Genomic DNA, 12,505 nt, shown 5'->3' with positions numbered 1-12,505 from the left:
TCTTGCTTTCCCTTGTCATACGCTTCTGCTTGTGGGTCGCTGGACACCCCATCCCTTCTCATGCCTCTGGGCAACTTTACATGCAGCGCCTGGTTCCAGAGCCACTGCCTCCACTCACCCGTCTTTATTCGCCCACCTCCACTCACCCACCTCCACTCACCTTCATGTAAGTACCTTCCATTCACCCACCTTCAAGATTCAGTTCAAAGGTCACCCCCACTATGCAGCCTCCCTAAGTGGTAGTGACCCCTCCACCTGTGCTCCCGCAGCCCCACCTTCTCTGCCATATGCCCATTGCTTGTGTTTTCAGATGTCTGCAGGGAGGTGGTATAACTAATAGACTTGAGCTTTGCACGCTGGTCTGGTTTTGAAAAGTTGGCTCTGCCCCTTATTAGCTGGATGTCTTTGCAAAAGTGATATGACCTTTGGGGCCTCTGTGTCTTTACCGGTAAACGGGCATCATGAACTCTTCTGCAGTGTCTTGTTGAGGATGAATGAACCAACCTGTGAGGTGCTTAGCATGGTGCCAGCTGGTAACGGTAGTAGTTGTCATTGTAATTATTATTGATTCATGAAATCTTAGAGGCAAAAGGGATCGCAGGGGTTATTTTCATGCCTTCGAAGCCTGATTCCTCTCCCCTTGTTAATCATCAGCTTCTCCTTGAACTCTGCCCAGGGACCGGCCGTTCACTTTCTTTCTGATCTTGTAATACTTAAAACTGACGATGCAGAGGTTGGCTAGTATATAGGCTAAGTTACTATATGTCTACTTGGTGGACCAGTTTATTTTATTATTATTATTTTTAAACAAGTTATTTATTTATTTTTGGTTAATCATCACCCGAGGATATTTTTCCATTGATTTTTTTAAAAAGAGAGAGTGGAAGGGAGAGGGAGAGATGGAGAGATGTGAGAGAGACACATCGATTGGTTGCATCCTGCACGAACTCCAACCAGGGTCAGGGAACCTGCAACTAAGGTACATGCCCTTGACCGGAATCATACCTGTACCCTTCATTCCATGGGCCTACACTCTATCCACTGAGCCAAACCGGCTAGGGCTTGGGGGACTATTATAAATTAGCAGTCATGTGTATGCATGTATGCATGCATGCATGCATGCATGTCTGTATGTATTTAGTCATATGTGACCACATAAGATTTCCTAAAAAGTCTAACTCAAAAAGCTGGGAGAGGAAATCACAGTGGAAATGAAACTCCCAAGCCAAGTTGTGAGTGACTTAGCATTTTCTTAGACCTTGTGCTTGTCGGCGGGTTTGCACCTGTGTTTTGCTTGCCTCTGAGCAGAGCTCCAGGAGGAACTGTGGCTTGTCACGTTGCAGCGATGATCAGGCTCGCCCTGTCTGTGATAGACACAGAAGGAACACACTCCCTGACATAATAACACGACAGCTACAAGGAGTGCCATGTTGTTGGCAGAGAGAAGACAAGCTTTTCCTGATGTGGTTTAGGAAGAGCCTGGATGAGCAGCAAGGACCCTGTGATACTTTGCAGCGCTTGGGCCTCCGTTAGCTGGGAAGTGGGAGCGCTGTCACCCAGAGACCAGCTAAGAAGGCAGAGACGGTCAGACCTCTTGTAACATCTTCCCCCCAGCCCTCCAGGTGACTGTTCCCTGTGGGTGACATTAGGTGGCAACTGGTTTTCTTTAGGTAAATGAGAACTAGCTACCCCCATTCCCCATTCAACCAGGGCAGCTCTGTCCTTGCTTTTGAAATCTGTGGTATGCATTGGCAGCCCTTAGATGTTATTTGAAATATAATACTCTGTTGCTTAAAAAAATTCAAAAACTTCTAATCTGGATTATCTTGAGGGCTCTTCTAGCTCCAACAGCTATTATGTCCCTCAAATAAAGCAAAGTTATATCCTTAGTGACTTTCTACTACATGTTTAATCTATAAAAATGTTTCTAAAATGAAACAAAATCATATTTCAGAAAAGTTTTTTAAAGAATATTTTTTGTCCTCTCTTTTGGGTGAGCTTAATTGCAGTGAAAGGCTATCCCTTTCTCTTTTCTTCTAAAATTTGCTTTTCTCTGGCTGAATCAAAATCCCACTAATACCAGGAAAAAGTCCTAGGCATGGTGTGGGGCAGGAAGATAAATGTAATCATGGTCACTCCCTTCTGTCTTCTCATGTAGTTAAGTATGTATTAGGCAATAAGCATCTCTCTCCGACAATTCCTTCCCCAAGTATCTCCTGCTAACCCAGAGACTCATAAAGGTGAACCAGACATAAAAAAGGTGGGTGTGGAAAATGGGACCTGTGCTGGGGACAGATTTGTATGGGATAAGGTCGTGGGCCGTCACAAGGTCATGTGGTCTTTGCCAGTCTAGTTCTTGCGCTGTTGGAGCCCCTAGAACTTCAGTTTCCTTACTGTACAATGGGGTGATAATCATAGTGTTTGCTGCATGGCGCTGTGGAGCCCTGCACAGTGCTGGGGCCACAGAAAGTTCTGTCACGTGTTTGCTATTGTCATCGTTACCACACTTCCAGGTTCAGGCAGAGGTAGCCCAAGGTGCGCAGTCTGGCCGGAACCCCCATTGGGGACCTGCCTCTGTCTCGCATTCCCAAAACAAGTTGCTAAAGTAATCTCTTCTTTCAACATCTTCCCCACTCCTCCAGGTGACTGTTCCCTGTGGGTCACATTGGGTGGGCAGCTGGTTTTATTCAGGTAAATGGATTTCACGTTCATATGTTGGCCGCTTACTGCCTGGTAGGAACGCCTGAGCGCCGTGAAGATGTGTGTGCTTCCAGAAAACCTTTAGTGAGGTAGCTCCAGGTTGTATGGCCTGTGAGGGTGCGAGTCCTCTTCCATCAAACAGGTCTGGCCTCCCCTGGAGACAGGCAGGCGCCTTCTCTACTGGAGTGGGCGGGCTAGCCATGCCATCCCCATCGCTCTCACCTCTGATTCCCGGAAGGTGAATGGCAACTACCAAATGGGTGAGCACCTAGGATTTAGACACTCTGATCCTATTCCTTTACCGGGTCCCATGCATGGGACTGAACCTGAGTCCTCACCTTGAAGTTTATCTTACGTTGGAGAAGCAGGAAAATATATGATAAAAAAAGAATGCTGTGAGAACCACCATCAAGGAGAAGTAGGGTGCAGGGAATCTCAGGGGCCAGGAGTCCCAGGTGTGCCCTGGCTCCTGGGAGTGAGGGGACTTCATTTACAAGGGGCCTGACCACCAGTTCTGTGGAGTCAGGGCTGCAGAGCACCCACTGGCCCTTTTTCTGCCTTTGGTCCCCCTGTTAATCCCCCTCCCACCTCCACACCTGGCCCCACCTGCCAGAGCTTCCGCTTTAATGACATTGACCCAGGAGGACAATGACAGGGAGCTGCAGCTCTGTGGAGCCCAGACTCTTCTAGTCTCAGCACCTGCCCCCCATCACCCAACAGGAACCCCTTGAGGAGTATGCGGCATTAAACAGCAGCCACTTCTACCTCCTCACTGTTGGTTTATCTTGCGCCCCCCCCCACCCCCCACCCCCACACACGAGAGAGAGAGAGAGAGAGAGAGAGAGAGAGAGAGAGAGAGAGAGAGAGAGGACTTTGTAAGTGGGAAGTGTGGTTACTTTAGTCCTCATCAATTGCTTTGATATTTTAAACTGGAATCGGGCTCCGGGCTGCTTGTGAGTGAGCGCTGGCCGTGAACGGGAGCCCAGGCACCCGCTCCCCGACCGACCCTCGCAGCGCTGCGGTGGCCCCAGCAGTCAGTCCCCGGGGAGCGCCCGGAGTCCTCTTCTCGCTCGGATCTCCGTGTGGTTGCCGCGCTCCTCCTCCCGTGAGCTTCAGGAGCCCCGGACACACCCGGTGGGGTCCCTGGCACATGCGGGCCCCCGGGGTGCGAGGCTGGAGCCCGGCGTGTGCCCTGCGGACGGCGGTGCCCCGCGCACCCCTCCCTCCGCGCCCGCGGGTGCTGGACCGGACGCCAGCCCGGGTGCCGGGGCCGGGGCGCTGACGGACGACTTTTCCCAGTTGTCAGTTTTCTCGCTTGTCAGCAGAGCCGCTGCTGGTAAGTGAGAGAAGACGGCGAGGGGGCGCAGGCGGCCAGGCAGGGGAGCCGGGGCGGGAAGGGGCGGGGAGCCGCACCGGGGCCGGGGGCGCAGGGCGGAGCTAGGGGAGTGGGGTGCCGGGCCTCCGATCAGACCCTGCCGGCCTCCTGCCAGCTCCCCCGCCACCCCCGCTCATTCCCCTCCCCTCCACGCTCCCCCTTCCCACTCTCTCCCTGCTCGCGCCCTCTCCTCCCCACCTGGCCCTCCCTCTCCCCCCCAGTCCTTCAGCTGCCACACTGATTGCTTCGGTGGCTTTGTTTAAAAAAATATATGCATGTCCAAATAGATCCCAGGCGCTTTCTTCCCGAGTTCGGAGCACGGTCCGTATCCCCGACCTTGCCCCGGACCATGGCTGCTTACCGTAGCTGCCTCCCTCCCGGGGCACCCGGGCCTGGGGTAGCCCGCAGTCCCAACCCGCTTTAGGCTGGATTTGGGGCGCACAGACCGGGGAGCGCACAGAGCAAGTGACAGGCGAGGAGGGGACACCCGAACTCTCTCAGCCTCACTCCCACTGATCACCTGCAGCTATGGAGTCCCCGACCAAGGAGATTGAAGAATTTGAGAGCAACTCTCTGAAATACTTGCAGCCCGAACAGATCGAGAAAATCTGGCTTCGGCTCCGCGGGCTGTAAGTAGAGCTGTTTCCTTCTCTTGCCCCCTTCCCCTCTCCCGTCAGTATGCTGCTCCAGGCCAGGCTCACAGGGCTCCCGGGATCCTGCAGGGCCCTTTAAACACAGCCCAGAAGTTCCACAACTGCTTCTCTGTGAATTACGGTCACTGCTACCTTCCTTTACAGGGAGACCTGTCTTCCTGACTTAAAAGGCCTTGCTGTTTCCAAGTCTCGCTTTCTCTGGGGGAAGGAGATGGGTCTTTAGATTTCTGTTGTAGCTGCTCAGTCCCCACAGAGATGTTTCCGGTCCTTTTTGCCCCCGGGGAGGGGAGAAAAGTTTGGGGACTCAGGTCACAGACTTTTTTTTTTTTTTTTAAATCACAGGAAGAATTTTCTCTGCAGAGTGCTTGCAAACACCTTGGCAGGAGGTCCAAGAACTGAACAATAGTTCAACTTCAACATGCATTGGGGCTGCCAAATTCTCTTCTCCCTTGTCCCAGCCTAATTCAGCTTCCAACGTTTTCTTAGGCTTTTTTCTGGCAGCGAGATGGTCACTGAAGAAAGGGTATTTTGGAGACAGCGGGGGGCCAGCGTAATATAGGATTTCCTAATAATCTTTGAACAGTGAAGTAGGGTGTTTGCTCTCAATACAGTGGCCCCAGGCTTCTAGTTGGACTGATGGACAAAGATCTCTGAATTTCATTCACTTCATTGGGCTCTGTCTGGCTTTGAGTACCGAGGGTGGTGTCCTGAAATTATGGGGTGCCTTCTGGGAAATAAGTTCATAATCTATAGTGGTGGCTGCATGTCTACAGTTTGCTTCTCAGTGGCCGGGCAGGTCCCAAAGACACCTTCCGTAATGACCAGAAACACTGCCTCGGGCATTTGGCATCAAATGTGTAGTGCTGTTGAAAAGAAAAAGTTTTTCTGCACGGACATTCTCTAGGCAGCGAGGGGACCCTGGCAGTGAGTTTGTTTTTGAAAGCACGAACAGAAGCCCAAACAAAACAAATAAAAAAGGCACGGCTCTCGGTTAGTTCCATTTTAGGGAGGCCGCATCCCAACTGGGATATTCGAAAGGGGAGCCAAGGTAGTCTGTTTCTTTAAAGGGGGGTCTCTGTTTAAAGTGCAATTTATAAAAGCCCTTCCTTCAGCAACCTTCATGAGCTTCGCTGCTATTGCTCTAAACGGGAAACCAGGCCAGACAACAGGACGCTTGGCGCATCTGGCTGCTGCAAGCAGGGGCTGTAACTTACTTGGAAATTCTCTTTCTGGCTGGCAGGCTGTCCTTAAGCTGGAGGCACAGGCGACAGCGCCTGGGTCTGAGCGGTGTTTACAGTAAGCTCGTGTCATGCGGAACGAACATGACATCTGATCGTATTTTGGTGCACATAGAAAGTTTGTTGTATCCACAAAGCCTGGGTCCAAGGTATACAGTGTCAAAGTGTGGTGAGGCTGGGTCTCCTTGCCAGCCCTGGTGGAGGGACTCCCACCCTCAGAAACTGCTTCTCCTGGCTGCTTCTCAGTTCACACCAGCTCCCTCCAGCTGCTCCGGCTGGAGAGAGAGAGCATTTGGGCGATTCTGCCAGGCTGAGGGGGGAACCTGGTGCCATAGAGCATTTATCCCTCACAGCTTGCTTGTAGCTTTCTCTCATGTCTGTTAGGCTTCTCTCCCCAAGGTACTGGGCGTGATGTTATCTGAATTTTTGTTTTCTAGTCTCTCAAATCTACTCAGCATCCAGTGTTGTTAAGCATAAAAGGTGTGGGTTGATTGATTCTTCTCCAAATGTGTGGTTTGGAACCCCTCTCTTTACCCTTCCTACCGAAACGCCCTGCCCAACAGCAGTTGTGGGAGATCTGTAACTTCCCTTTCTAATTGGTGAAAAGGACATGTGCCTATTGTTATTATTATATACATAATATATATTTTCTTTTTACTACAATTATGGTTCTCACTACGACTTTTTAAAGAAACATAACAGTAGCGCTATAATAAGCTGCTAAAGACTCTGGAAACCAAAACACATGCTTATTTATACAACTCGAAATAACACTTTTGCAGTTCACAAAATAGAAAGCCCAGGGGAGGGAAGTGTGTGTTTGTCCACACAACAGCCTCTCAGTGAGAAAAAGGAAGCTGCTGTGCCAACATTTTAGGAAGACCCGGGAGCCACAATTGGATTTTCATATCAATTTATTGCCATGGCACCCTTCTGGAAAGGGCTTTGGAGGGAATCACGGGTAGTCAGGGGCTCAGTTCTGCTTGTCTGAGAATTGCCAAGTCCAGGGCTTGATCATCTCGTGCGTGGACGGTTCAGTGGTGTCTGTCTCCTTGTCACTATCTGTCCTGTTTAACCAGTTGTTGAATTTGTCATCTCCTCCCTGATCCTGAACATTCCTTGGGGTCAGACACTTGTGTGTCTTGCTCACTGTGGTACCTCCAGTGCCTAGAACAGGGTTTGACACATAGGCGCTCAACCAACAGGTGATGACAGAAGCATAAAGGCCTAAGTGTGAACTTTTAATGTTAGAAATGAAGATAATGTATATTTGGGTCAGCTTATAGGCCACGTGACTTAGCAACACTATTCCATGAGCTAGAGGGGAAGCAGGTTTTATTGACATTAACCAGGTTGGGCACAGACATCTAAAGTGAGGTGGGTCTGGGCAAGATGTGGCAAAGCCACGGCCCAAGGCTGAATCCCACTCTTGTGGGTCCCCTCATCTGCCCCCTTTTCTGCACGGGCCAGGAGTGGGTTTTCCAGCAGCAAGAGGCTTGCCGAGGCTGTCGTCTGCCAAGAATGCCCGTATAGGAGGACGCAGGAGACGAGCCTATACGTGACAACCCCCGACCCTCGTCCATGCCTTCTTTTCCTCTTTATTTTCCTCTCTCTGAATACTATGTACTTGATCTTATTTATTATGTCTGCTGTCTTTCTCCTCCAACTAGAACATAAGCTCCCTGAGGACAGAGGTTTTTGTGGCCTGTTTCGGCCACTGGTGCAGCCCCCGTGCCTATGATACTACCTGGTGTGCAGTAAATTATCAGTGAGGATTTGAAACCCGCCGTTGTTTCACATGTTTGTCGAGGGAAGACTTAGAAAAAGCTCTCAACCTAGCCTTGTGGCATCGTCAGCTTCCTTGCGGTGCATCGGACATTGGAAATGGGAATTCTGAACGCTGTCTGCCCCAGCTGAGATGACAACAGCCGCCGGCTCAGGTGTTTACTCCCCTGTACTCGTCCCCGCACACCGGCACTCAGAGGCCGGCTACGCTTCTGGAGCTGTGGTCCTCAGCCTCCCCCTGCAGCGCCGACCGCTCTCATCCACAGGCTCCCATGCTTCTGGAGCTGTGGTCCTCAGCCTCCCCCTGCAGCGCCGACCGCTCTCATCCACAGGCTCCCACGCTTCTGGAGCTGTGGTCCTCAGCCTCCCCCTGCAGCGCCGACCGCTCTCATCCACAGGCTCCCACGCTTCTGGAGCTGTGGTCCTCAGCCTCCCCCTGCAGCGCCGACCGCTCTCATCCACAGGCTCCCACGCTTCTGGAGCTGTGGTCCTCAGCCTCCCCCTGCAGCGCCGACCGCTCTCATCCACAGGCTCCCATGCTTCTGGAGCTGTGGTCCTCAGCCTCCCCCTGCAGCGCCGACCGCTCTCATCCACAGGCTCCCACGCTTCTGGAGCTGTGGTCCTCAGCCTCCCCCTGCAGCGCCGACCGCTCTCATCCACAGGCTCCCATGCTTCTGGAGCTGTGGTCCTCAGCCTCCCCCTGCAGCGCCGACCGCTCTCATCCACAGGCTCCCACGTGTCTAACGGGAAGGGAGCGAACCCTGCACTCCTGAGCTTTCTGAGTCGCATCTCTCAGAGGATGCTGCCCTCTGACGTTTCGGGGAGGAGCCTTTTCTTGTTTGTTTTTCTGTCAACCTCATTTGTAGGAGTGGGTGGAATTTTTAAGAGCCCCCCCCCCCCCATGGCTGTTTTGTTCTGGAATCTTCCAGGCAGGGAACATATGATAATGGCTGCACTTTATTCCTCTGGTGATGTGGGGGAGCCTCAGGCTGCTCAGGTTTGAATCATGACTGGTACCTTGGGCCCTGCCCAGGAGTTTTCCTTTGGCCAGCCTGCTCTCGGACGGCCTAAAGCAGCCGTGGGCAAACTATGGCCTGCGGGCCGGATCCGGCCTGTTTGAAAGGAATAAAACTATTGAAATAAAAGACCGTACCCTTTTATGTAATGATGTTTACTTTGAATTTATATTAGTTCACACAAACACTCCATCCATGCTTTTGTTCCGGCCCTCCGGTCCAGTTTAAGAACCCATTGTGGCCCTCGAGTCAAAAAGTTTGCCCACCCCTGGCCTAAAGCAAAGAATAGGGTTCAGGTCTCACTTCCTCCTTGGCAATCATGGCCACGATCGTAATGAAGCCGTCCAGTGTTCATTTTGCCCACCTAAGAGGTAGCCAGTGGAAGACACTTTATGCTTATGCAACATTCTCAAGATGATGATGATGATGCTTTCCCCTCCTAGTACCTCAGTAGTCTTACGAATATAAAGGGTGGCATTGGTTACTAGGGACTATTGTTTTTGTCTAACCAGCAAGCTTCCCCCCCCCCACCCCACCTTATTATGGGAACAAACCCTTTCTCCCCCAGGGACAGATCTTGCTTCATCTTTTAGACCCGGGGCCATAGCAGTGGGGAGCCATGGCAGGTCTGTAGGGATGGATGTGAGAGATTTCAGGAGGTCGACTCACGAGGACTTGGACATGGGAATGAGGAGGGAAGTAGAATGTAGAATGACTCCCAGGTGCTTAGCTCGAGTCCCCAGGTGCTGTTTACTTAGATCTGGATCACTGAGGCGGGAACAAGTTTGCAGGTTTGGTTGCGGGTGGGAGCAGAATGAATGGAGAACAGAGGTCATGACCTCAGTTTGGGACGTATTGAGTATGAGGGGCCTACAGACGTCCTGGAGGAGATGTGGAGGGAGGCATGAGCAGTTGAATAAGTGGGCCTGAGATGAAAGGAAAGGTCTGGATTAGAGATGTAATATACAGCCCAAAAACATGAAGAAAAAATGTATACATATATAATGTGGGTACGTATATGTGTGTGTATGTGTCTGAATGATGCTAAATTAGTATTCCTATAAATTTTAGAAGTAGAGAAAAAACATAATTTAGTGTGACCCTCCCTAAATAATCTGACATGAGGTGCCAGAAGACAAGTTCATGTTTTGTTTTGTTTTTAACTTTTCACATGTAATAGAATATGCAAACTCATATATATTTCTCACTGCCATTTACCAGTACTTGTTCAACATATGGGCAAGGCCAGCTGGCCATCGATGCACATTGCTTTGCTTGGAACCCTTCTATGACTGCTTGGTGTCATGCCCGCACATGTGGATTTGGAGCCGAAACTGAAACCTGAGGGGTAGGCAGGGTCATTTCCAGGATTCCAAGGGCAGAAAGAGACCACGGCCCAAGAAGCCAAACAGGATCAGGCTCTTGTCATGGACCTTCTGGGGGCCATGGGACAGGAGTCAGGGGAGAGCAGCCCACCGCAGAGGGGGCTGGGGAAGCTCGGCTGGGTGGAGGCTCCCTAGACCCTGCAAGTGGCTGTCCTGTTGTCTAGGCTCGGCTGGTGGACACAGCCTCCTGCTGCTGCCCCACAGGCGTCCTCTGACGGACACACCTGGCTCCTGGCTCCTGGCTCCTGGCTCCTGGCTCCTGGGACAGTCCACAGCCCTGCCTTAGTGCTCTCTCTCCACCACATCTCTGCTTCGTTCAAGCCCTTTTCCTGCTCTGCTCTTTAAGACCTTCCAAAAATGGGCCTTCTTCCCTCCATTTCCACCCTCTTCCAAGGGTCTATTGCAGGGACCCAACAGGCAACATTCTGCCCATATACAGCTTCCCTGCCCCTTAAGGTCTACAGGAGAGTGAAATTGTAGACAATTACCATGAGAGTGCACTGAATGTTTTCGCTGAAAGTCACTGTTGGGACATCCAGAGAACATTATATTCTGTTAATCCCGAGTCCAAACAACCAAAACGCTTAACCAAGACTTTCCCCACACTCTAGACATGCTGAGTGTATCTGGCAGTGAAAGATTAATCCTTGCAAGCTACTTGCAGGTGCATTTTAGGAATAGTTCAAGTTCAGACTGGTATCCCCCTCCCCCCACTTTTCTGTCTCTACCCCTCTGACTCTTGTCTCAGGATGACTCTGCGGGGGTCTTACAATACCTTACAACGGATCCCCCCAAAGTGGGTTACATGTAGTTTCCTAGTCCAGGAGGTTGTTACTTGAAACCCTGTCTGCTAACTGGGGTACTGTAAACACTTTCATGAATAGGGGTCTCTGTAGTTTGTGAAACATAAGGATTAATGATCATAAATCAAGCTTCGGCCGAAACCGGTTTGGCTCAGTGGATAGAGCGTCGGCCTGCGGACTGAAAGGTCCCAGGTTCGATTCCGGCCAAGGGCATGTACCTGGGTTGCGGGCACATCCCCAGTAGGAGATGTGCGGGAGGCAGCTGATCGATGTTTCTCTCTCATCGATGTTTCTAACTCTCTATCTCTCTCCCTTCCTCTCTGTAAAAAATCAATAAAATATATTTAAAAATAAATAAATAAATAAATCAAGCTTCGTACATGCTGTGTAGAACTGCCATGCTGCCTATAAAGCCACTGACTGAAATGAGTCATCCTTACAAAAAGGGAAGAATTGTCCAGCGCCCCCTTCCCGGGCATCTGGTGTGGTATCAGGGAAGCTCACTGCAGCTCAGGAGGACTCGCTTCCAATGGCAGCAGAGCGCTCAGCACGGTCCCGGGAATGCATCTGCTAATTGGGTTTTCCTTGTTGTTGTTACTGTTCTCTGTTTTGGATTTGGGCCTCATTTTTGTTATATTTAAATTGTTAAAATGGACAGGGTCTGCGTCCAGATGATGTTAAGGGGAGAGAAGGCTTCAGAGGACCTAGGAAGGACTCTGCTCCAAGGAGCTGTTGTATTGGCATAAATTCACCTGGAAGGGTAAATTGCCAATAGCTGCTTTCTGATAGGAGTAGGATTTTTCTTTCTATAAAATTAACTTTATTGGGGTAACATTGGTTAATAACATTATGTATGTTTCAGGTATAAAACTTTATAATACAACATCTGTATGCTCCATGCATGCTCATCACCCAAAATCTAGTCACCATATATTTGACCCCCTTTACCATCTTCACCCCTCCCCTCCCCCTCTGTTGTTTGTATCTATGAATTTATTTGTTGATTTTTGTTTTACATACAACATCTGAGTGAAATTTTATGGTTCTTGATAAGGATTGGGAGGAAGAGAGGACGAGAGGAGAAAAGGAATGGGAGTAAATAGAAAAGGCTTAGAGAAATCAGACTGATTACTGAAGTTGAACTTGGTAGAGATACAGTTTTTGTTCTGGGTCAATCTACATGGAGAAAATCAAGCAGAGAATTCATTGAAGCAACTCTATGAATAATTAAAATTAAAAAAACCTACCCGTCCCCTAACTCCACGGATAAATCTGTGAAGAGTGACATTTAGTCTTCATCCTCTGGATGTCTCTCTGCTTTCACAGTGCTGTCACAGATATGAAGACATATTTTTGTTTTCAGCTTTTCTCATTAATGTTTATCTAACTAGGAGCCAGACTCCCAGGAAGGAGGTCACAAAAAGTCTTTTCCAGTTCCACCCACACAGTTTTGCTGCACTTATAACATAGCAAGTGGTTGTAACTGTGTGACTAGAGGGAAAGTCATTTATGCAGGGGTGACTTCTACAAGGGTGACATTAACTTTCCAT

The 12,505-nt window shown here is 50.1% G+C and overlaps 1 protein-coding gene across 5 annotated transcripts in view; it reads left to right on the top strand.

Moving 5' to 3' along the window:
• Positions 1 to 12,505, top strand: part of PDE1C (phosphodiesterase 1C) — a gene marked incomplete at both ends in the record, with an annotated part of 336,640 nt that overhangs the window by 145,532 nt on the left and 178,603 nt on the right. For 2 of the 5 annotated variants that reach the window (XM_081102038.1, XM_081102035.1), the window contains one exon: positions 4,604 to 4,704. The exons of 1 other annotated variant lie outside the window; for it this stretch is intronic. In XM_081102038.1, coding sequence (XP_080958164.1) covers positions 4,604 to 4,704 — 101 coding nt within the window. Of the gene's footprint in view, positions 1 to 4,147; positions 4,705 to 12,505 lie in introns of those variants that run through there. 2 more of the 5 variants (XM_081102036.1, XM_081102037.1) reach the window with 2 other exon arrangements.

The sequence above is a fragment of the Myotis nattereri genome, assembly GCF_964212035.1.
Source record: "Myotis nattereri genome assembly, chromosome: 11".
In the NCBI taxonomy this organism is placed as follows: Eukaryota; Metazoa; Chordata; class Mammalia; order Chiroptera; family Vespertilionidae; genus Myotis; species Myotis nattereri.
This window is presented reverse-complemented; position numbering and strand designations above follow the sequence as displayed.